This window comes from Ahaetulla prasina, chromosome 7 (genome assembly GCF_028640845.1).
Source record: "Ahaetulla prasina isolate Xishuangbanna chromosome 7, ASM2864084v1, whole genome shotgun sequence".
Classification (NCBI taxonomy): domain Eukaryota; kingdom Metazoa; phylum Chordata; class Lepidosauria; order Squamata; family Colubridae; genus Ahaetulla; species Ahaetulla prasina.
The window spans coordinates 73,787,061-73,813,211 of NC_080545.1; the positions used below are offsets into that span (position 1 = coordinate 73,787,061).

The 26,151-nt window shown below is 38.4% G+C and overlaps 1 protein-coding gene across 1 annotated transcript in view; it reads right to left on the bottom strand.

Annotated features, from left to right (window-relative positions):
* Positions 1-26,151, bottom strand: part of RFX4 (regulatory factor X4) — a 91,188-nt gene that overhangs the window by 12,163 nt on the left and 52,874 nt on the right. The window contains exons 6-15 of the mRNA XM_058191676.1: positions 23,969-24,182; positions 22,926-23,003; positions 20,258-20,421; positions 17,853-17,953; positions 15,124-15,182; positions 13,296-13,440; positions 10,415-10,509; positions 7,542-7,659; positions 4,581-4,700; positions 2,192-2,353 (exon numbers count right to left, since the gene is read on the bottom strand). Of these exons, the coding sequence (XP_058047659.1) occupies positions 2,192-2,353; positions 4,581-4,700; positions 7,542-7,659; positions 10,415-10,509; positions 13,296-13,440; positions 15,124-15,182; positions 17,853-17,953; positions 20,258-20,421; positions 22,926-23,003; positions 23,969-24,182 (1,256 nt within the window). The remainder of the gene's footprint in view (positions 1-2,191; positions 2,354-4,580; positions 4,701-7,541; positions 7,660-10,414; positions 10,510-13,295; positions 13,441-15,123; positions 15,183-17,852; positions 17,954-20,257; positions 20,422-22,925; positions 23,004-23,968; positions 24,183-26,151) is intronic.

Here is a 26,151-nt window from a genome sequence, read left to right on the forward strand (position 1 = left end):
ATTTTCATTACCTCATGGAAAGAAATTCTGATTGCTGCAACTCAGAAATTGCATCTTACCCTGCGATAAGATAGGCAGCCAATAAATTTAATAAATGATAAATAAAAAGAACATTGTACACTGGAAAATCTGTAGAAAAGACTAACCAAAATGGGCAAGGATGGGGATGGGGCTAGAACAACAGAATACCAGTGATGGGAATTTGTTTCCATCTTATTTCCTTCCATTCTATTCTTTTTTTCTGCGCTTATCTCAGAAATACATCTGGTTTTCTTTTAAGATTCTTGGAAATAATTCTTTTGTAAAAACTGGATGGAAGAGAAGCACTGTACGAAGAGCAGGTTGGGCCACTCGCATTCATTAAAATCACAAATCTTTCTCTTCATGTGTAAGTCCAGTTTTCCTATCTTTTGTGAGGGTCCAAGTATTAGATAATTATAAGTCCAAGCAAAAACATCAGTATATTCTTTAAGAGTTTAAGAGGGCCGGTTTAGCTCTGCCTGGTAAGGCCTGTTATTAAGAACACAAAGCCTGCAATTACTGCAGGTTCGAGCCGGGCCCAAGGTTGACTCAGCCTTCCATCCTTTATAAGGTAGGTAAAATGAGGACCCAGATTGTTGGGGGGGCAATAAGTTGACTTTGTAAATATATACAAATAGAATGAGACTATTGCCCTATACATTGTAAGCCGCCCTGAGTCTTCGGAGAAGGGCGGGGTATAAATGTAAACAAAAAAAAAAAAAAAAGAGTTGGGTTATGGTACTTGGGCTGCAAGAATTCAAAGCTGGGATGTCAGGGGTGTGTTCATCTGTATGTTTCTTGATCTCTCAGCAGCCTTTTGACCATGGTATCCTTTGAACAGGTTGCAGGCAATGTTTTTCCTCCTTTGCTAGCTGCTAGTCTAGTTAATAATAATCTAGCTAGTGGTAGTGGTGGGAGAGGTCACATCCTTGGTCCTCACTTATGAGGTGCCTCAGGACTTGATGCATTCTTCCCTCCTGGTTTAACATTTACAAGAAACCTCTGGGGCCAACCATCAACTGGTTCAGAATTCAATGATCATCAATATACAGATTACACTCAACTGTAATCTCATCTAGGGTCAGCCAAGTGACACTGTCAATGTCCTGTTCTGGTGTCTGGAGGCTGTGTGAATCTGGATGGGGAGGAACAAATTCACACTCAATCCTATTCTGAGTGGCTATGGATTTTTGTTTCCCCCAGAATTTTTGCTCTTTAGTCTTGGATGACTGGTGCACAATCTTGGGGGTCATTTTACCTCAATAACTCAATAAGAATAGGTGGCCATTGTAGCCAAGAAAGCCCTTGAAAGTTGTACCCATTTCTTGATCAGGAGGCTCTCCAAATGATCACTCATACCTAATCCCCTCACAGATAGATCACAATACTGTGCTTTATATGGGACTATCCTTGAAGACCATTCGGTTGATGTAGCTGGTCCAGAATGTAGCAGCATAGCATGTTTTGGGCATGCCTTGGTGTGTTTATGTGACAACACTATTCTGAGAGCAGCACTCGTCAATTAGCTTCTGAGTGCAATTTAATGTGGTTATGACCTATAAAGCTCTTCCTGGCATAAGATCCGGTTATTTGAGGGACAGTGCTGTTTCCCATGGTTTTTGCCCATCTGGTCAGATTGGATAGATTCAGTGTCACAAAAGTGCTTTTTCAAGAGGCAACTGGATTTTCTGTTTTTTTCTTTGAAGACATTTCTCTTCCTGGATGGAAAGCTTCTTGGATGAGAAGCAAAACTTCTTCAAAGAAAAAACCAGAAAGTCCAGTTGCCTCTTAAAAAAGCACCTTGGGGACATCCATGACCTGGATGACTGAGAATCTATAGACAACGTAAGCCATACAGAGTTGCTTAGAATTGGGTAGAATCTAAATTTCGTTAATAACTCAGTCACCAAATCCCATCCCTGATCTGCCTCCAGTTTTATTCAAAGGATTTGATATGGTCTTAAAAATAAAGATACATTTTGCAGCCCTATGCCTAATAATTCACTGATGCTATTGATGATTGGATAGTTTCCTTAAAGAATTCCATTTCTCATTCTGTATAAATTTAGGGTGTAATGAAAACTTCTCCCTCCATTCTCCCTCATAGTTTTAGGTCAACATTATCCTTTCAAAGGTCTATAAACAAGCAGTTCTTCTTAGCTTTACCAACCTGTGGTGGTTGCTAAGCCAGCATACTCTGGGGACTGACTGGTTATAGGAGAGGGAATGGATGGAACATCCACTGAGGTGGCAGATTTCGCTGGAGAGAAAGCAACAGGGGAGGGACTCGATGGGACAGGTTCTGCCACTATGATCTCTTCTCGTACTTCAACTGCAGCCAGGAGAAAAAGGAGTAGAAAATATAAACATGAGAATTATATCCCAGCATTCTTTTTTCTCTATTCATTCTTTTTTTTTCTTAGGATGCAGCACCTCTTCAATAAAATTGTAAATGAATATTGCAAGCTACTAAAGCAGATTTTACTTTATCTCAAGGCACATAAGTACAAACATCTGTCATGCCTCAAGAGAAGCTTTTCTGGTGGGCCAGTCACCCTCTCTCTCCCAGCCCAACCCCCCTCACAGAACTGTTGTTGTGGGAGGGGAGGAAAAGGAGGCGGAACAGAGGAGGTATTCAGCAGGTTCTGACCAGTTCTGGAGAACTGGTAGCGGAAATTTTGAATAGTTCGGAGAACTGGTAAATACTACTTCTGACTGGTCCCGCCCCCATCTATTCTTTGCCTCCTGAGTCTCAACTGATTGGGAGGAAATGGGGATTTTGCAGTAACTTTCCCCTGGAGTGGGGTGGGAATGGAGATTTTGCAGTATCCTTCCCCTGCCACAGCCACCAAGCCACACCCACAGAACCAGTAGTAAAAAAATGTGACTCCTACCACTGAGGAGGAAGGAGCATTAGGTATGTTTGCTATCTTGAGTTATTTGTAAAAATACTAAAGGTAGGACATAAATTATTAATTAATTGATTAATAGCTAATGAATGAATATTAATTACTGATGATATTTATTAACACATGTAAATAAACATAAATCAAATGAACTAAATTAATTTAGCGGAGTGCATAGTAAAAAACAAGTAAATAATATAGTGGAACCAGTCCACGTGCATTGAGAACATCTAGAACAAGAAGTCTAGGTTCAGACAGCTGAAGTTAACTGGCCAAACTATCTGGATGTAACAGGAATTTAAATGTAACACAATTGCAGTGCATCAAATTGGAGAAAACTGGTGGGAATTGTGATGTTCTGGTAATGCTACTGCACAATAGCAGCTACTTTTGAGAGTAATTTGGAAACAGCTGCGATTTTAATGTACCTTTCTGTTCTTCAGGAAAGGACTTGTTGCTATTTTGCTAAAGTGGGAGAGGGAACTTTGTACAAAGCAGTCTCTAGAAAATTTTGGTGGCCACTGTAGATACGTCTTTCCCAGTGGCGGGTTTCAAAACTTTTTACTATCGGTTCTGTGGGCGTGGCTTGTTGGGCATGGCATGACTTGGTGGGCGTGGCTTGTTGGGCATGGCAGGGGAAGGATACTGTAAAATCTCCATTCCCACCCCACTCCAGGGGAAGGTTACTGCACAGTCCCCATTTCTTCCCGATCAGCTGGGACTTGGGTGGCAGAGAATAAATGGGGGCGGGGCCAGTCAGAAGTTTTACTACCAGTTCTCCAAACTACTCAAAATTTTTGCTACTGGTTCTCCAGAACTGGTCAGAACCTGCTGAAACCCATCTCTGGTCTTTCCCCTTCTGTATGATACATCAGCGTATTAGCCTTTAATGCCTTTCGCAAAAGGGAAAAATGCAAATATAAAAATTTATTGAAAATCAAGTATGGCAGTAAAAGATTTAAAGATGATAGTGACGGAGGGCAAAAAAATCTCTGTGGTGCCCCCTCTCCCTTGGTGCCCAAAACACATGCTTATTTTACTGAATGATCCAAGCCTGAAACAAGGCTGCAGATGTGAAATGGGAGTCCTCCCTGCTCTTCAGAGATTACACAGGGAAGGTGCCACGCTCTTCTACTTGGGAATCAAAACTTTCTGAGCTTTCTATGAAATAAATTTAATAGTTTCTAAAGCTTCAAGCCTGCAAAGGAAGTGTTTCCTTTGCCCTGATTTAGACAAGAGACATGCTAAAGGGAAAGCTCATACAGTATACAGCTTTTCGATTTATAAAACATTCATCTATCCCATAATGTCCACTGGTGCTTCTAGCCCAGCTCCCCAGTTTCTAACAAAGATGTAATAGCTTTTTCTCTGCAAAGCATCTTCATAACCATTGAGCATTAACCCATAAGGGTACAGAAATCCAAATAATGGGGAATCGTATAAAAAAAAATAAGTCAAAGCCAGTCAAATGACTTATTATAATGTGTGAGCCTAATCAGGCCTAATCAATTTTTATCATTTGTACCATACACAATAGCAGATGTTATATTGGTAGATTTTTCCCCCCTACTATTCTAACAATAACAAACAGAGATAAACGTAGAACCATTTGGGGTGGATTGATGTAACTTCAAGGCCTTGATGTAACCTTACCTATTCCAGTGCCACCTTTCATCGCCCTCATCAGTTCATTGGCTCTCTCCTGGCAGTGGAGCGATTCTAACAAGTACAACACATAGTCATCAAACATCAGGTGAATAAGGTGAAAAGATCCTGGTGACAAAATAATGTGAGGAAAAAAGTGAATGCCATTTGCATAAAACTCATTGGCGTTTATAGTCCTGCTATTACTCACTTAATTGTGAGCCCCAGGGAAAGAAAGAAACTATGGTACCCAAGGGAGGTAGAGGGATGATCAGCTCTGGTTGCAGGCAATATGAGAGGTGCTACCAAAGACACAACTTCATGGGTGTGGAGTTGCACTGCTCCTGCCTGCCTGTCAATCAGTTGTTTGATAGACAAAAATGCTGTGTCTTCGAGTCAGTTTTGACTTCTGACAGCTGTTCTCTGCAGTTCTCTGCAAGGTTGACTCAGCCTTCCATCCTTCTGAGGTGGGTAAAATGAGGACCCAAATAGTTGGCGGCAAGATGCTGACTCTGTAAACCACTTAGAGAGGGCTGTAAAGCACTGTAAAAATGGTATATAAGTCTAAATGCTATAGCTATTGCTATTTCTTGGCAGCCTTTTTTGAAAGTGGCTTGCTAACTCAATATTTCTAGGGCTAAAAGAACTGACAAGGCCACATTTATTTATCTGGTTAGGGTAATACTAGAACCAAGAGTTATTTGATTCCTTGCCTCATTCTTTAATCACTACACCAAACTAGCGGTTAGCAATAAAAGGAAATGTTATAAAAAAGAACCATTGCGGTTGTCAAACACACTGGGTACACCACTGAATTAATTGCAAATCTAGTGCAATCAAGGAATTTGCTTTATAATAAATATAATAAGGAAACTCTGCTTTGTGTAATCTCAGTTTGGTGCTTTCCATAGTGCTGGTTCAGCTCTTATCGCTGGGCAGTGTGAAACAGATCTCTTAACTGTTCTTCCCCAGCTTCTCATCAGTTGCCTTCTAGTGGATGAAACACATTTATTTATTACACTTGCACACTGCTGATTCTGACAACTGAATGCTCAGTTTAGAATAATGGCACCTTTAAAAGCCAAAATACAAAACAGACAAATTAATAGCAACCTAACATGAAGAAAACGAATGCATGTGTCCTGCTTCCTCCAACTGGTAAACTGGCAGAATCAGCTGGCAAGCTGATCAGCTTCTAAATTTTATTTATGTTTGTTAGATGACTATCCTACCATCCATCATGAGCTCATGGTGATGTAGGCAGCAGTTCTGTTTTTTCCTACAAGAATGACTTTGGAGGGAGGGACTGGCCCAAAATCACTCAAGTGTTGTGGCCCACTGGCAGCTAGTGGAGCTGGCAGCAGAGTCGGACAGTGAGGAGGTTTTATTTTTATTATTTATTATTTAAATTTTTATACCGCCCTTCTCCCGAAGGACTCAGGGCGGTTGGGGTGGAACTTGGGCCAGTCCTGGGGGCTGGGGAAACCTTGGATGAGGGCTCTGCATCGGAGGCAGAGAGAAAGCTAGACAGCAGCAAGACAGAGGAACAGCTGGAGCCTGTTCCCAGTATGTGCATGTGCAGAGCTACCAGAAGACAAGAACAACTCAGAAAGCAGGGCCGACTTGGGAATAAAGCCACATCTTGGAGGTGATTGGCCCCTCCCATAGGAAATAAAAGAGGAGCGAACAGGGAGGGGGCTTTTGCAGGAAACAATTCGTTCATTCTGTGACTCTGAGAGACTCTGTGCCAAGTTTTGCCTTGTACTGCAGTTGGAAACAAGTTACATGGCAGCTTGCCAAGTGAGATAAGTTATGTTGAGAAATATTCCTTTGAAAAACTGTTTGGACAAACTTTGCTGATTGTGAATGAACATAATTCACAGTTTTGTAAATAAAAGAGGTTTTGCCAGGATCAGTTCCTGCCTCCTGCTTGTTAAGGGTCCCTAGATCAGAACATCAGCTGATGCATCTTCATGGTGTTTGTACAGCACCTTAGCTCTGACATCACACAGGCTCTCTCAGCAGAATGGCATACTGCCTCTACATGCAGGATGGAGGATGGATGACATTTGGTTTTTAACTCAGATACTAATTATAAAGGCCTGCTTCCAGATATGCTGGATTTGGCTTTTCTAATCAGCAGTTGAAATTTATCAGCTATGCAAGGCACCAGATTAGGAAGATTGCGTCAGAAGAAATAGAGCACCCTTCCCTGGGGACTAGAAAATTGCTGTGTCTAGAATGACCTTTATAATAATGATCAATTTCAGGCAGAGTTAATGGCTGTATTTTTCAATCTGATTTAATAATTTGATAATCTAGACTTTCTGTTATGTATCAGTTCCCAAAGATTTGAAACAAATGCAAAAAACAGCCAATCTGACTTGAACTCGGTCAAAACTGGATGTGCTTGAGGACAATATTCTAGTATGATTGCCTTTCAGTCAAGCCTACCTGGATTTTTCTTGTTTCTCTGTAACTTCTCCTTACACATTAATAGTTATCATCTCTTATCAAATAATTATATAATATGTAGGGAGAAATTCAATGTTAAAATGCAAAAATATCATCAAACTACTCTCATTATTAATTTCAACTATTATCTTTTCATAATATGCCAATAATGGTGCTGATAGTTTTTGAGTTTTTAAGAAAAACTTTGTTTTTTTCCCCTACAACCCTAACCCTTTATCCAAACCATCACTTTCTATTGTGATAGAAAGTGATGATTTGGATAAAGGATTAGGGTTGTGGGGGGGAAAAATCAGAATGTTTTCCTTCTCCAAAACTACCACCACCATTATTACTGCCTTTAACTCTACTAGAGCTCATTTGCTCCTTGAAAACAGCTACTCCCCGACCTTGTCCACATGGAAAGATATGAAGTCTTCACTTTTCTTTTCTTTTCCTTTTTGGTACTATGGTGCAAAATTTCTCTTCTTGAAATCTCAGGGGAAAAAAAAAAAGTACCGAAGCTAGGGGCACTATGCAAAGTCATATCCCGAATTACTCTTGTGCCAAAACAGGACCACATCAAGAGGAACTGCGGGGCCACTTTCTTCAGGTAACCTGGTCTTTTTGCAGCTACCTGTCAATAAAAAGAAACAAGTGATCCAAAATGTGCTTACAAGGTATCATCCAAAGTGTATGTCAATATTTTGCATATGCTACATTCTTGTTGGAGAGATGCAGACTGTAGTATGTTGCAGAGGTAGTATTCAGCCGGTTTGGATTGGTTCACCTGAACCGGTAGTGGAGATTGCGGGTGGGCCAGCCCCGCCCTTCCGCCCTGGTTCTATGCTGTCCTATTTAGCCACATTTTCGAGGCCAGGCACATCTGCGGAAGGCGAGGACATGAGCAAAGCACATACGTGGAAGGCCAGGCACATGTGCGGAAGGTCAGCGCGTGGGGCAAACCTGTGGTAACAATATCTGAAACCCACCGCTGGTATGTTGGCTTGCAATGTTGTCTCTAGACTCAAAGATTAGAGATCTTTGTTAACAGAGAATAGCATGAGCCTATTTAGCTAAAATTGCAATTGTTGGCCAAAATGTGTCAAATCTGATTGGTACTAGCCTTAATATTAGTAGGGAATGTTGCATTTGGCACAATAGTATAAGGCTGGTAATCTAATCTATATCTTCTTTGTCATATGAAAGTTGATAAAACATGATAAGCAACAGAGGTCAATATATTCAGGCCAATCTGAAGATGATGATGATGGACTATAGAAGAGCGTAAGAGAAGTAAATGGTAAAGAAAATGAATTAAGACTTGAAAAGAGAGAAGGAAATACAGCAATGGTTTGTGAAACTAAGAAAAAAGGAAAAGGTTCATAGAGGTGATTGAAAGTGACATAATCTTATGAAATACAAAGTATTTCTGAAAACTTCAGTACCAGAGCCTCCAAACAGTCTCTTCAGAATAGCATCTTCAAGAAAGCGAATACTTCCCATTTAACATTATTTATAAGTTTGCAAATGCAACGAAAAGAATCAAGGTAAAGGTAAAGGTTTCCCTTGCACATATGTGCTAGTCATTCCCGACTCTAGGGGGCGGTGCTCATCTCCGTTTCAAAGCCGAAGAGCCAGCACTATCCGAAGATGTCTCCGTGGTCATGTAGCCGGCATGGCTAAAAGCCAAAGGAGCACGGAACGCTGTTACCTTCCCACCAAAGGTGGTCCCTATTTTTCTACTTGCATTTTTTACATGCTTTAGAACTGCTAGGTTGGCAGAAGCTGGGACAAGTAACGGGATTTCACCTTGTTACGTGCAACTAGGGATTCGAACCGCTGAACTGCTGACCTTTCGATCGACAATATGACAAAATGTGGCACTAAGCCACCGCATCCCTATTTTATTGTCATATTTCTATTTTATTATTGTTCAAATCAGCTGAGTTTTTCCCCATTTTTGTTTTCTATTTTGGGATTGCCCTGGTATATTTGTACAGTGAAAGCAGTACTCCACCAATCCCAAGTGGTATCAAATAATTCAGGCAAAATCCATGAAGACAGATAAGCTCCAGGTAAATAAGTATATATAGTCAAGATAGGCCACGTTAGAGCTTCCAAATCATTGCTGACTCAATATGCTCTTTCTCTGTTCCCATTATAGTCTCAAGCAATTCGTCACTTACAACTTAAATCTGTGTTGCAAAAGTTTACTGTAATTACTGTGACCCACAGCAAGTAGATCTGGTAGAGCAAGTCTTGAAATCAAAACCACCAAGCACTGAAAGCAAACAAACCATTTGCTTATAAAAAATATATTGGTTATATCCCTGAACTTCTTTGCTAAGAAGTTGCTGAAATTGGTTGTATAAATAATAGGTGTGCCATTGTTTTCAACATATTTTTAAAAATGTTATTTTCTGTTGAAGTTCTTATTATCAAAAAAATTAATACGTTAGAGCATGGGGTAAGGACAGACAACTATAAACTTGTTTCATTGTTATAGGACAGTTACAGTTCTCATATCAAAGATCTAGGGATATGAAAACAGTCCAAGTCATGTAGGGTTTCAGAAAGAAACATAATACATGCCAATATTGATATTTCAAATAAAAAAGAGTTTACTACAAACTCCTCACTCCTGTTCCTGATACCAGCTGACTCTGAGCTATTGTTCCTTTCCAGTTCTGACCAGAGACAGCTGTAGTTTATTGGTAGAAACCAGTGGTGAAATTCAATTTTTTTTATGACTGGTTCTGTAGGCATGGCTTGGTGGGTGTGGCAGGGGAAGGATACTGCAAAATCTCCATTCCCACCCCACTCCAGGGAAAGGATACTGCAAAATCCTCATTCCCTCCCCACTCCTGGGGAAAGAATATTGCAAAATCTCCATTCCCACCCCACTCTGGGGCCAGTCAAAGGTTGTATTTGCCGGTTTTCCAAACTACTCAAAATTTTTGCTACCAGTTCTCCAGAACCTGTCAGAACCTGCTGAATAGCATCCTGATAGAAAACATAATTTGCATGCAAAAGGTCTCCATCATCTCCTGACTGAGAAAGATCTCTGAAAGACCAAGGAGCTGCTGATTGTCAAAATAGAAAAGCAATGAGGTGATTGGACCAGTGATCTGACTCAATATGTTAAGCTTTCTATACACCTGCACCACTACTTTGGCCAATGGGTGGTTGACATCACCAACCCATTGTCTCCTGAGCTGAAGGGAGAAAAAAATCCTCAAGTTTGGAAATTGCTTCAAGAAGTTGCCTTCAGCTCCAGTTCATAGATAAAAATTAACCAGTACTGGATTTGGAGCTCCACATGTGGAGGTTTTATGAGGTCTTATGTACCATGTGATTAGCTTCTTTCATCCTTTGTGTGTTTTACTGACCTTCACAACACATCTATCCACCATGGAATCCAGCCATTCAATGTATGATTCAATGGGTGACTGTTCTTCCAAAAGGTGATCAAACTCCTGATATACTGGCAAAATAAAACCCAAGGAATCCAAATCATTAATTGTGTTGTCTCTTAGATGACAAATGAAAGTAAATGAAGAATGAATACAAATTGCTTAGCTAAATTAAACAACAGAAAATTAACGCTATATTTAAGAAGAGAAAAGCTAAATCGTTTCTCATGACTATTCCTATTTATTTATTTAAAATATTTATACAGTTGCCCAGCTTATAACCACCTCTGGTTCCCTATAATCAGTAGTTCGGCATGATTATTTTGCTACATTTCCCAGTATTGTTTATCCGTAAGGAAAAGTCAGACTCCATTCTGAGAATCATTCTTCCACAGCTAAATCAAGACTGTGACCCTTCAGACAGAAAAGGTCATGCATGAAATTCATTTAGAAATGCACCAAGAGGCTATTTAAATCCAGGACAGGCAACACCTTCCCATCAGGAAACATACTATAGAAATGCAGCAACTGTTATTTGCAATACCTAAAACACATTTTTCTGTGATTTCAAGAATGGTATGAGATATTTAGATATTATTTGGGCACAGGTTTTTCTTCAAGGACACATAAGGAAAATAAGCACTAAGTATGGTTTATTGTATTTTTACTTTTATAAACGTTTTATTTTTTTGCAACTGTCCAAATTATCTTATGATACATATAACATGGCATCCTTTTCAAAACATGACAATAAGGAAAATCTACGAGTGTGCAGAAATAGATAGGCTGTCTATGGAAATGAAGGAGAGAGACGAAACCAAGTACTACCAAATTTGGAATAGATGGTATACCTGGCTTGAGAATAAGCGTAAAACTTAAGGTATAAGTTGTAAAAAGTATAATATATAATGTAAAATCTATAAGAAATATATATAATATTGATAATATGATTGTATGTGCGTAGATATTACTATAATTTAAACGATGATATAATATAGGATAGTGATGTATAGAAATAAAATTTATGTAAATATGATTGTTATGAATTCCATATTGTTACCGATATGGAAAAGCTGAATGAGTGTAAATTTGTGTTTTGTGTTTTAAATGTTGGAAAATTTAATAAATATATATTTAAAAACAAAACAAAACATGGTATTATTAAGTTGCGACCCCAAACATTCTTTCCATAAACAAATGCAGATATTTTGAATTATGCATGAATAAAATTGAAGGCTGGACAAAAGATGACTGACTTCTAGATAAACACGACTGGTGTGTTTTGTAACTACCACACAGCCTTGCAAACACATTAAAAAATCATGGGAACATAAGAATCTGGTTGGATGAGGTCAAAGGTTTATATGGACTGTAATTCTATGTAGACTGTAATGGCCAATGAGATACAGGCTGAAAGCTCATAATTAGAACGTCATGATGAGATCTCCCTTCCACAGTTGCTTCCTGCTAATTGTACTTGCTACTGAAATATTATAGACATTGGTCATTCATTGACCAAGATATTTGCAGGACTACCTCTCCCTAAGGACACCTAACCTGTTTTGCCGGATTTGATAAGTGGGTACATTTCTAGTCCCCTCCCTTAAATGTTGCTATCCTATAGGACCTAGGAATTGTGCCTATAGCAATCCCTGCTGTTTGGAAAACCCTTCCTTCTGAGGCTTGCCAGGGCCCCACCCTTTTAACCTTCCAAAAACCACTAAAGATCTGACTTCTCCCCTATACACTGGGGTTGAGTGAGATTATGAGACGTATTTAAAAGAGCCGTGGTGGTGCACTGGTTAGAATGCAGTATTGCAGGCTAATTCTACCCACTGCCAGGAGTTCAATCCTGACAGGCTCAGGTTAACTCAGCTTTCCATCCTTCCAATGTTCTTATTTAATATGTATAAAAAAATCTCGTAAGGTTTCTAAAAATAATTCTTTATTGTATTGCATATTAGTGAAATATTCACTTGTCGCAACCATAGTCCTATACTAAATCCTTACTAGTTAAAAATTCATTAGATGTTTCTTCACTCTGAAAACTGAGCTGAAATGGTATCCATCAAGCGTCCTTCCTTGAAACAGAAGTATCCCGAACCATTCAGGAAAATGCCCAGCCTTGCTATCAAGTGCAGGCTTCTTCATAGGGATTATTATCCATATAAGGAGCCTCCAGTCCAAGTCTCTGCATACTTGGAAAGTACCTAATCTGCCCAGCTTTTAATTGGGTGTACATTCAAATATACTATTCCATAAAGGAATGTTTGAAAGATGAAATCATTTCTTAAAGTGCAGCTAAAGTGTAGACACGAAAAAATGTTTGCTTAAAAGGAATCATAAAGTGGTAATTGGAGGAAACAGGTTTGGGGATGTTATAAGTAAGAAATGCTAAATTCATGTGAGCCGCTCTCCTGTGGTATTAAGGAAATATGAATCTAAGTACCATTAAGTTTTACAACTGCATCTAAAGAGGCAGAAATGTCACAGGGAATTCAGATAGCAACTTTATGCATGCTTATCATTAACAATTAAATATTATAGCATTTGTTAGTAAATTTACCCAAATTGCATAATAAAACCCTTGTATGGAAGGGTTAAATGCTTCGCATTGTGATAGATAAGTTGCTGCAGAGCAAAGAGAAATTTAACAGAAAGCAGAGAAAATGTTATGCAACCAATATTTTTCCCATGTCATCTGCGCTATCATCACATTCAGAGGAGGTGTGTGTGTGGTGGTGGGAATCAGAATCTTTTATCATCTGAGCTGATTTTGGAAACAACAATACTGGTACATTCTGTTTTGTTAACATTTGGAGTGAATTTCTCTTAGTTGAAAGTCCTAAAGTCTTACATTGTATTATAAGTTTCCGGTGCTCCTCTTGCGAATCTTCCATGGTATACAGTGTTTGTTTAGTGATACTATTAAGATCCACATTCCTCCAATCTTCGAGCATTTGGAATGTAATGTCTGCACTGTGGATCACAGTTCTTGATGCCTATAATCCAATTTAAACAACTCGTTAGCTTAGAGTTTATTACCTTAGATAATATCACATTATCTCTTTATATGGTTTTGTGGTAGGGTTCTGCTAAGGTGATTTTCTTCTTGGGTTCTGGAAAAGTCATGGAGTGCAGTAAGTAATTTGAATATAACTTTTCCCATTACAAATTAGAGACCTCAGTTCTAAATTTAAGGTAATATTATACTTCTGTTTCTTTTCATTTGGGGAAAAAGGCATTTTCGTCATTTGGAGAATAACCAGTTCCTTCATTATGTCCCTTAAATTCAGATTATTTGTATCTTGACCTTCACTTTTGAAATAATCACAATGATTTAAATAGTACATTCATTCTGAATTTCAAAATAATTGAAACAGTATCTGAAATCTCACACATCTATATTAAGTACAGTACCCGAAGAACATTTTCAATATTGGAACTAGGCCCTATCTCAGAACAGGTCAAATACTAATAAAACTGAATGAACTTATTTCAACATTTTGACCAGTAACTGGTCACATGTACATAGAGAGGGAAGTGGGAGTGGAACATTAGAGAGAGTTTATAGCTTAAGTTTGAGATAGGACCTTTATGCATGACAATGGACTTACTCAGTAGAACTGCCTGTATTTCCATTCAATCCATGCGAATGCTATTTGGTATTTTAAGTTAGTAAGGGAGGTGGATCTATGACAATTCACTATGGCCAACTCACCACAGTCAACTTGCCCCAGCCAACTTGCTGCGGCCAACTCGCCTCAGGACAAGACTTACACTAATATCAAAGAAATTGTGAAATAGAATCATTAAAGAAAGGATACAAAAGGAGGGACAAAATGAAATGTGAATGACAAAAATTATTTTTTAAAATTTATTTTAAATAATTAAATTGAATTGTTCAATTGTTCCATGGCAAGCTGACCTGAGGCGAGTTAGCAATGGTCAGGTGGCCGTGGCGATTTGGCCCATTCCAAAGGAAGGCTGAGGGGAACTTCACTGCAACTATCCGCCTTGCTTTTGCTGCTGCTACTAAAGATTTCAATGTAGTAGTAAATTAGAGGCTATTCAAAATATTGGAGAAAGACAATTTTACTCAAAGTGCTTATAAACTGCTTACTCTCTATTTGGTCATAAAGGAAAGATAAATGATTGATAAGATGGGGGGAAATTGGGACAGCAAGATAATGCAAATATTATTTTCAATGTGCTTCCTTTACAATTTGCTGTAACTCTCTAGTTAGATAACAGCAAGGAAAGAGGTCTATAAAATGGGAAAATATCAGAAACAATATTACAGATCTAATCAAAATTCTATTTAGTTCAGCATTCTGGATCTCCCAGAGGCCAGTCAGATAATTTTTAGGATTCGATGAATGAATATAAGGGTATAAGTCCTCTTTTACATTTGCTTCCTAGCAGCTATTATTTGAGGCCTGCTCTCTGGGGTTCTAGAAATTGCATACAGAGATTAGTCATTATGGATTGGCAATTCCTCCCAGAATATGGAAAATAATTTAAGTCAGCTTAAATTTAACTCTGAATGCTTTTTCAAATCAGTGAACAAATCCCATGTAAATGTTTTGATTTCTCAAATGCATGCAAATAAATTATCTGAGAATTAACATATGTGTGCTTGCTGAGGAACAAAATAAACTTATGATAAAAAAAAGATAAAATACCTGACATAGATGGTTTAATGATGTCTGCCTCCGAAGAATCTGAGAAAATCTTCTGGATACTGACAACGAGGGAGATCATTTATGTAGTTAGCTAGAATGATTACTTTGGCACGAAACAATATATACCATATCTTCATTCAATTCTGCTAACAGCATATCTTTAACTGATTTTGTTTTGTAAGAACTTTTTCTTTCAGCAATATTTATATTATTAGATATGTTTGTTATGTGAATATGCATATTTTAGGCAATTTAAAAAAATAATGTTTGGGATAGAAATCATCCAATAAAACCAATGACCTTAAACCCCAATGAAAGTTATCTATTGATGATCAAATTGAAGTAAAATGATCCTTAGTTCTGTGCTTCTGCAGAAAGTTCCGTGTGTGTTGATAAGTTGGTTACCATGACCAGAAGATCTCCAATAGGGCTATTCCCTAGAAGTGTAAAAGGTAACCTCAGATTCATAATATTCAAAGCCTCCTCAATTCTGAAAGAATTCTAGCCTAGATCTACAGACCCCATCTGGATGAAGCTGGATTAGTAATTCCACTTTCCATTCCAACAAAAATTGAAGAAGTAGATCATCCACCATAGAAACTCATCCTCTTGTTGTTAGGACTGTGCTAGTGATACCAAGTGAACCAAGATTCTCTGGTTTATGATTAGTGACTGCAGTACACAAATGAGGATTAAATGTATGTTATGAGCCATGGTGGCGCAGTGATTAGAGTGGAGTGCTGCAGGCTACTTCTGCTGACTGCTGTCTGTCTGCAATTTGGCAGTTCAAATCTCACCAGGCTCAAGGTCAACTCAGCTTTCCATCCTTCCAAGTTGTGTAAAATGAGGACCCAGATTGCTGGGGACAATATGCTGACTCTGTAAACCACTTAGAAAGGGCTGTAAAGCACTGTAAAGCGGTATATAAGTCTAAGTGCTATTGCTATTGCTATTATGTAAGCATATTGGCAAGGCCATGACAGAATAAAATCCTATCTATCTATCTATCTATCTATCTATCTATCTATCTATCCATCCATCCATCCATCCATCCATCTCTTTATCTATTGGTCAATAGTATGACACTTTATATCCATATTTTTCTTGGGTAAATCCTAATATTGTAGATACAGTACTAGTCTTTTTACCACAAGTAAATAAATAGTATGCTGAAATGCATTGCATTGCTTGTATGTACAGTTCTAGCATCCAGATTCCAGAGATGTTCAAATAGCTCCCATACTATATGACTTCACTAAAGTGAAGAGAATCCACACTGATCTCTCCAGTTGCAACTCTGTTTTTGCTAAGATCAATTCCAAAACATATACTAAAACATATTCATTTTGAGGAAAGGAACATGCCTTGGGTTATTTGAATAAATTATTAAATTACAAAATCATGTTGTTGAATGGGTCATTTTCTGAGTCTCCTCAACAAAGGTGCTTTTAATCATTCATGCTGATCAATGGTTAATCCGTCTCCTAAATGAATTTTTTCCCTCCCTTTTTCAACTTCGCTCACATTCTCTGTCTTCAAAAAAACTTGTGATGTGGAAGTTAGCACATATAAAAGGAGCAGGACTGATGAAATAAAGCAGGCTTTCTCAAGATATAATGTGCAAGGCAGACATCTACAAAGAAAGAGTGTAGTGCCCTTCCTGTGGTGGTGGGATAATTTGATCATCTCCATTTTTTAAACTTTGACACCTGAGGCAAAGGACTCGGACTGCAGGTAGAAGAGGTGCTTGATTGCTTGCGTTTGCAGGACATCTCATGAGAGAATTTTTAATTTGGTCCACAAAGACAGGAGACTTATTAATTGTAACTAAACTGACTTCATCACTATGACCAGTCAGAGATATACACTCATATTACTGAAACAATTGACAAAATTAATTAGAGATGATTAGAGATTGATAAATTAGAGAAGCAATGCTTATTGTTGTTTTAAACCATGTCAGAATCATAAGACACAGAGCAAGTGTTAACCATCTTTTCAGGCATGTATATAATTTTGCATACTGAGACTTTTAAAAAGTTATCAAAGTATCTTCTAAAAGTCCTAAACATTTTCGGCAATATAATGCCTAAGATCATGTGAGATTTGTGGCGTTTTTACATTCGGGAGGATTGCCAATGCTTTTTAAAATATATATATATTCTTTTGACATCAAAAGACACGGTGTTGCCTATACCTTACATAAAATTAAAGAATTCCTTCAAGTTTATTCTAAGTATTTGTTTTCAGAATCTGAATTGCTTTTTTATATAAAATCTAATAGTTATTCCAAGCTTTCTTCATTTCAGCATCCTGATTTTGAAAGAATAAATTTAATTTTGTAGGTTAAAAAAATAGGATTGGGCCACCCTTAAATCTACTGGTAAGTCCTGCCTTATCTTCCACATGTTCTTGAGGGAGGTGAATAAGTGTGGTTAACACAGAACATGTGTTCTATAACTGCTCTTTCAGGATTTTTTTAAAATTACTCATAGAACACAGAGTGGACTGATTTGATTAAGAATATTGCCATACCACATATGTAGTGGGAACTGAATACTTTACCTGACCTGTTTCCTTCATTAAAAAAAAAAAAATCCTTTGCATTTTTAAAAAAAGTTTTACTGGTGCCAGGAATCATACTACCTTTTGATTAACATCTTTAACTTTAATGTTACAGCATCACAAACAATTTTTCTGCTTGTATTAAGAAGGTATGTAACACGTACATTCAAACTTGATATTTCGTAGGTTTTCAGGCAAGTCATGAAGAGCTACCTTTAGCCATTCATCCAGTTGTTTGGCAAACTTGCGGATCACCTGTGTTAAGCTGAAAAGAAAAGTACTATTTCAGGAACATACATTGAGAGTCTTTCTTTGCAGAAGAAAGAAAAATATTTGCTATGCAACTCTCCAATTCTTTTTTTTTTTTAATGAAAAATAGTTTATTGCACAAAACCTTTCAAGAATGTTTAACGTATCTTAAAGATTTTTCTTAAATTAATATGCCCTGTTTTTTTTAAAGCACAATTATTACTCTTTAATCAAACACGTCTAACTCTTCTTTTGGAACACTCACTCAAACATGTTATGGTTGGTAAATCTTCCTATCCTGATGTAGCTAGCATTAGTTCCTCAACTTTGTGAGACCTAATTTCCAGTTATGCTCATGGGATTGCACTGAGAATGTATATTATTTTATAGCTACCTAATAATAAGGAATCGGAAAAGTGCACCAAAGTATACAGAAAAAGTAATCTATAGAATTCTGAAATGAATAACTACAAATTCTTGGATCTGCTGTTCTCCCCCTCCCCCCGATCTTAAAAAAATAGTTATATTCCATTATTCAAAACTATGCCACTTTTCAAAATTATGATCCATAATTGCTGCATAACATTCATTTTCAGTGGTGTTTAATGTTTAAAACTTAGAAAAATAAATGTTATCGCTACTACTACTACTAAAGTAACTAAAGTTATCTACTTTAGTTAGCAGAAATAACTGAAACAGATTGAATTAAATGATTCCATTGCAATGTAGGAAATTTCATGGTTAAGAACTGAAGACAAAAATATACTGTATCTTGTCAGCCTCTCAAATGGTACTAAAACAGGCACGTAAGACATACTGTACTGCTGAGGGCATTTCAGAATAGTTGTTGTGCCTCGTCCTCCCTCCACTCCTCAGCCGGGCCCCTCCCGTCTCCTCCCGGGCCTGCTATCAGACTCCGAGTCTGATAATGAAGATGAACGGCCTGTCATGCCTCCAGCCCCCGGCCCTGGCCCCATATCCGGACAGGAGGTCAGGAATGAACAAACAAACCTCTTCATATAGCGTGTGTTCCTTTGGCTCAGCCATCAGAGGAAATCAGCCACGGATTGGAATTACTTGGGCCTACTCCTTCTGACCCCTCCCTTTCTCAAACAGCAGAAGACAATTCAAAGTGGGAGGATCCTTGCTTCCGGAGATCTGAGAGGCAACGCCAGCAGAAGGAAGGGAGGGGCAGGCCTGGATAAATGCTGAGTCATGGAGCCACACCCCACAGCCTATATAAAGGACCTGCTTTTGGCATTCCAACTTTGAGTCAAGCAAAGTCTCATCTAGTTTGCTGAAGTCACAACTTGGACTCCTGCCTGCCCTGAGAAACCTCAGAGGAATTTGGCAAAGCTGCAGAGGCTTCGTTGCCAAGCCTGATACGGACTTCCTAGACCCGGTCATCAGAGGGGGAGGGGGACACGACAATAGTGGAGATGGGCACCATATATAAAAACTGTTCTCAGACACAAGACCATCCAGAGGTCTCACGGTTCAAGAAAGTATGTACAAAAGGATTCTAGCCCTTAAGATACTCTGGTTGCAAAATATGAAGTAGAAGTTGAACTCATCAATAGACTATTAATTTAGGGAAGGCTGGAGTAGAAAACAATGTAGGAGTAAAGATCTGTAACGCTCACAAAAAAGCATTTAAGATGGAATTTCAAGGAAGAAAACCTGATAAATCAAAAATGTCATTGACTGCACTTGTATTAAAGAGTCCGCCAGAATGATAAAATTCTTAGAATTCAAAACTGAAGCATGCAAGTATTTTTTATTTATTTATTTGTCAAACACAACAGTATATATAAGTATAAGCATGAAATAACCATACAAATTGGATACAATTAAAGGGAGCATTAGGACAGGAACGGTAGGCACGCTGGGAATGGGGTGAGGTCAATAGTAGATAGTCTTTGGTTAAAGCTTTGGGGATTTTGGGAAGAGACCACAGAGTCAGGTAGTGCATTCCAGGCATTAATAACTCTGTTACTGAAGTCATATTTTCTGCAATCGAGATTGGAGCGGTTCACATTAAGTTTAAATCTATTGTGTGCTCGTGTATTGTTGTGATTGAAGCTGCATTGCCCACATATTTGTCCTTCATTCCTAAATGGAGAAATTCCACCATTCCTTCCTTGACATTTGAACTCAATGTAGTAGCATTCTGTCAAACCCACTTAGTTATATTATTCATAAATATTCACTTGGCCTTATGTGAGAAAGATTCTTCATTTAAACTGTATAAAGGGCATATGTTGCAAGCGAACTCACCCCAGTACCCTCACACAAATAGCACTCTATATAATATACTCACCTATCAGGTAATGCTTGCAAAACTGTTGGCATCAAAACTCCAGAAATAGCTTTATACAGTATTGAATCACAAACTCCAACTATATTTACTACAGTGGAAGAACCCAGGACAGGAAGCATGTGAGGTGGCATCCCTTGCCAAAAGTGCAGAAGAAAACTTTGAACCTAGAAATGCACCCAGACAGAAGAAATAAATGGAATGTGTAATTCTGTTATTATTATTTGTCTACGTTCTAGAGTGGCAGAAAGACATTTCTGATTTTCTTTTTGAAAAACACCATCAAATGATAACATTCACCCATGGCAGTTTGCTGATGAAAAAAAAAAGAGTTGCAAATAAAGATCAGATTCTGCCTTCTTTCTTTCATGTCCACGTACCACTGGGTTTGAGTCTGCTCAACAGCCTTGCAAGACACTCCAGATAAGAAGCATGCCCAGATGAACTATTTATACATTGTTGTGAGATTACATTAACAGAATCTTGCAAGTATGAGCCTACATTTATCCCTCCCTTGTATTTACAGCCCAAAAAACTAGGGAGGGTACCTTGCGAGATTTGTCCCTTTCCATCTACAGGCTCAGCTGCTTCAGTACACCTGTTCTCCTCGCTGTAGCTCTTCGCCCATCTCCCAAGGAGATTCCCACATACCATTATACTAGGGGTGTCAAACTCAAGGCCCGTGGGCTGCATCTGGCCCGCGGGGTGCTTAGATCTGGTCTTCAGGGCCACTCTGGAAACAGTGAAGGATTGGCCTGCAGTGCCTCTGTCAGCAAAAACAGAGCTTGTGAGGGCTGCACGCAGCCCTCCTGGGTTCCATTTTAACTGGCAGAGGGATGCAGGATGTTGAGCTGGCCCTGCCCACCCTGGCTGTGCCCACTCAGCCCCCCAAGGTTAAACACAACCTCAATGAAATTAAGTTTGACATCCCTGCATTACACTAATAAGGAGCTCTAACAAATTTTCTCTGAAAGTACATGACTGTACATGACAACTTGGTTCCCTTTCAGGATAACAAAAGAAATTTCATATCCAATATGGAAGCAGTCAAAATCAGGTAAGAGGCATTACACTGAGGGTTATGAAACAGTTAAATCATCCTATATAGACTGCTATTAACTTCATTCATTGCAAATATATTTAAGACCTAAATCTAAATAAACGTCACCTTGTGGTGAGATGAGCAGCAAATAAATTCTACAGATAAACAAGCAAACAAATATAACTTTGCAAGAGATTTGTCCTATTATATAAGGCATTGGTTATCTGCACTGAGTACATGGAAAAAAGAATTGAAAGAGAAATAAAAAGCAAAGAACACTAGAATATGTTCTAATGTTGGGATTTAATAGAGCAAGTTAGCAGGAACTTTGGAAATCAATATTCTGTACTAGTTTAATTGATCTTGGTGTTAAAAAAATGGTATTTTATGACCATTAAAAATAAGTTTTAAGACTTATTCACCAAACTAATATTGCAGAACTAATTATAAGATTTCTTTCAAATATTGCATACAAAATTGAGCCACAGAGATTCTCAGCCTTATGAATCATAAGTATATGTATATAACTTTATATATAACTATAAATATGTATATAATAGATATAATATATATAATAGATATGAAATAGATATGTATATGTACTTAATAAATTTCCATCCTCCCTTTAATTCAAGAGCTCAGGGTCAAAGCACATCTTCCTATTTTCCTCAATTCTGTGAGGAAGCATAAACTGAGAAAGAACAACTGGCCCAAAGTCTTTCAGTAAGCTTTCCTAACTGAGGGTAGACTAGAGTCTGAATAACCCCACTACAGGGAAGAACTTATTTATTCTATTTTCTATATATATTATCTATTTTTATTTTATTTATTTATTTATAAATTTTATATTGGCACTTACTCACATATGGTGACTCAAGGCGGCTTACAAGGTCATAAAAACACAATATAAAAGAAATAAAAAGAAAAATGATAAAAAAGAAAAATAATAAAATAATAATCCTTATCCCCTCACGCCAGGGACAATACACATTCACGTTAGCCATTTAATGGGCTCCATCCCTCTCTGGGTTCCCCAGGCCCGCTGGCAGAACCACGTCTTCAGGGCCTTCTGAAAGAGTGTTAGAGTGGAGGGGCCAGTCTAATCTCTGGAAGAATGATGTTCCAGAGAGAAGGAATCACCACGGAGAAGGCCCTTCTTCTGGGTCCCACCAGGTGTACCTCCTTAGGGGATGGTATCTGCAACATTCCTTGCCTCCCCGTTCTTATCTATGTAATTTTGAGTAGCATAGAGGTTTTTGGGTTTTTTTTAGTTTTCTATCTCATGAATACTTCTGATTTCAATTGCTCATCTCCTCCATCCTTTTCTATAAGCCTCTTTTTTGTGCTGCTGTTCTTCCTAATTTATTTTTCAGTACATTGCCTGATTGCACCATTTCTTCAGCTTCCTTGCCTTGGAGCACCCTGTTCCTTAGCTTCCTTTATCCTCAGAATCTTTTTATCCAACAGAGCTAACACATTCTATTACCTTCAGCAGTTCCAATTCTCAGTGGAAAACACTTTGAGCCTTCAGAGCAACGTAGATGGTCAATGTAAACATTTTCATTACCATCAATAAGTATAACTGAATGAAAACTATCCTATGAAAAATGTTTTTACTTCATTACAAACCTCATCAAAGTTGGCTCTTATTACAGTATCAAGTATCCTTTGACAGTGTGTTCTGTACATCATTATAAAAGTAGATACCTAGAAGAATAAAAAAAAAGCAATTCTTATTAAGGATGTCATATTTAAAACAATAACATGTCTAGTATAATCTATCATGACCTCCAATTCCTAACAAATTCCTAGCAGTGGAGACTGAGATGAAGAAGGTTAAAACCTCGAGGCAGCAAAAACACTAGTACCAAGCTCAGGTCTCACAAACTGTAACTATAAACCTTAATCCAGGTACAGCTTAACCTAATAACTGTGTATCTTGGTTTCCAGATCAAGCTGCTAAAAGGGTGTCATCTTTGCCTCAGAGCGTTATGTTTCAGAAAGCCTTCTGATCACCAAATGTACGGTATTCCAGCAGAAGCATTCTGGATTAGAAAGTTCAAAATTCTGAATTGCCCTGAATCCTCCTATCCTTGAGAAATTGTCAAATTGTCCATCAAATTTCTCTGTTTAAATTTCTCAGTTAAAAGCATTTAAGGGAAGATTGGGAGCACAGTACTTGAGCATTTGCCCAAATTAAATTATTCTACCACCACCACCACATATTAACTGCATGTGATTCCTTTCTCAGAGTAGCTAGTTGCAGCTTTGGATTGTAATTGAGTTAGGGATATAATGTCAGGAAAAAGAATTGGTCCTCTGCCTTTTTTGCACTAATCTACTTTCGCTAAATTGGCGGGTTTTTTGTTTTTTTGTTTTTACTAAAGAAATATTGGAAAATTCAATCATGGATCTTTGACGTATTGTCTACTTTGAACCGATACGGAAGGTACAGCCTCTTTCATCTATATAGATTACTGGATAAATGCCATAAATCAAGGAGAAATTATTTGTTTCAAGTACAGTGAGCAATCAAGTCCTTCATAAATCAAGTCACAGTCTTCTTAAACTCAATCTTTTGAAGAGGCACTTTTTCATACTTAAGTTAGCCTTTCCTCAACTGAGAAAAAGCAGAGACCAAAGCAAGCCAATGAATATTTTACTAGCGTCACCTTCTCTTCTGGCAAGCTGGCTGGCAGATTTAGATCTTTGACATTTGGAAATTCTGGCAGCAACGTCCCAAGTTTGGATCGTGGTGAATATGCCACTGTCTGTTTGATTACTTCTTTTTTTCCTGTTTCATTGACCCAGGCTGCTCCTTTCTTAGAATACATCACGTCATAATACTGGGAACTTTCTTTTACTGCAATGCCATAGTAATGGTACCTGAAATGTTGAATACACACTTTTTTTAAAGAGAGAGAACTTGTTCACTCAAGTATAGTTAAAAAGGAAAATTGCTAACAAAACAGACTTCATGCCAATTTGCAAGTTAATGCATGAGTGCAAATTCACCATCAGAACATAAGCGTGAGGATTCAAATTGCTTAACAAGCTGCATTTTCCATCCACAGGAGCACCCAGGAAAGATACAAATTGGCAGCGCCTGGTGCTTTTGCCTCAGTCCTAAGCCAGATATTTGGTAGAAGCAAACTACACCTTCTTTTCTTCTGTGTGTAATAAATAGCATATAATTTGTTATAGGGCAATTAATATTTTTTCTTCAGCTCTCTATACATTCCTCTTTTAAAAACAGTCATAGAGTTGCAATTTTTACTGCATGCTCTAACTGTAGACCGGCAGTTTCCTTTAGAATTTTGCAACTTCCTTTAGAGGTTTGCAGGCAGAGCTTTTAGTTATTCGTATTACTAAGTATTTAGTGTTGGGAGGGTTGGATAAATTACAGTCTATAAGTAATTTGTGGCCTCTGTGACATATTTTTGCTGTGTCACTAAATTCATGCTGCCAATACTTGTTGGTACGCTAACAGACTTTCATAATACATTTTTTAAAAAAATAAAGTAATCAGAAAGTAAGTGTATTAAGCCTCAAGTATCTTTTTTCTGTATGTTTTGCATAACCTCCTCAAATCTGTCAAAGATTTAGTTTCAATCCCTCTGTGATGTCACCTTGTTTCTGTCACACCCCCATTGCCGCCTTCTTTTTCTTTTAAAGCATTGCCTCTGATATAAATACATATGTGCTGGTGAGGACTGGTGCTTCAATAGCTTCTGAGAAGCATTGGGAAAAGATAACAGAAGCTGTGGTATTGGTCCCTCAGCGTCGGCAGGTGTATGACTGCTAAACAAAAATCACTGGCTGGCTGGCCTGGTCTATGACATCAGCATCCACCAGAGATATTGCTATCTATTTAGCCAGCAGTGCTGAAATATTAGTTGTCCCGTGCCCCATAAATGGCACTGAGTTCTCACATTCATTCTTTCTACACCCTTTCAGTCAAGCCCTGTTTCCACATAAAAGGTATTGCCTTTCTTAGGAAGCTGGGATTGGATGCTATTCTACTGCACAGAACATCTATAATGGCAAGTGTATATTTCCATACTCTATAAAGACCACTAAAATGGTCTGGTGATAAAAGGTTAGGAACATGGAGCCTTTATATGTCATGGCGCAAGAACACATTACAGAAAAGATAAATTGACATGATGGCAATATACTTCTACACCGAGCCCAAGCACCATCATTGGAGAATAAAAAATACTGCATCACATTGATGTAACAGGCAGGCATCGCGAAGGACAACCAACCAACACATATGCCTAAGGGAGGAAGCAAATCTTGCCTGTCAAATTTTGATAAGCATTTATAATAACCTGTATTTTATAATTCATCGGTATATTTGTATTTAGAAAAGATGCATTTGGTCTTATGGTGTATTGTTTTTTTTTACTGGGAATCACACATTATCCAGTCTGTTACTCCTCCAGTCTGTTGTGTCTTGCCCGCTCTCACAGCAGCCGGGGCCTTCTTATCTGCTCCCGAACACGGAGGAATGTATGCCTCCCGGCCCCAGTCCTGGCTCCATGCCCAGACAAGCTGAAGAGGAGGGGGCACCTCCCGGTCCCAGCCCTGGCTCCATGCCCAAGCAGGCTGCAGAGGAGGGAGCACCCCCCGGCCCCAGCCCTGGCTCCATGCCCAGGCAAACGGAGCAGCTAGACCCCTCCCCCTCCTCCACAGCATGTGAGCCTGAGGAAAGTTTATTTCCAACAGCTGCTGATTGGAGTGACCCTCGCATCAGAAGACTGGATAGGCGGAGGCAACTGAAGGAAGGGAGGGGCAGGCCTTAATGAGTGCTGAGTCATGGAGCCACACCCCATGGCCTATATAAAGGATC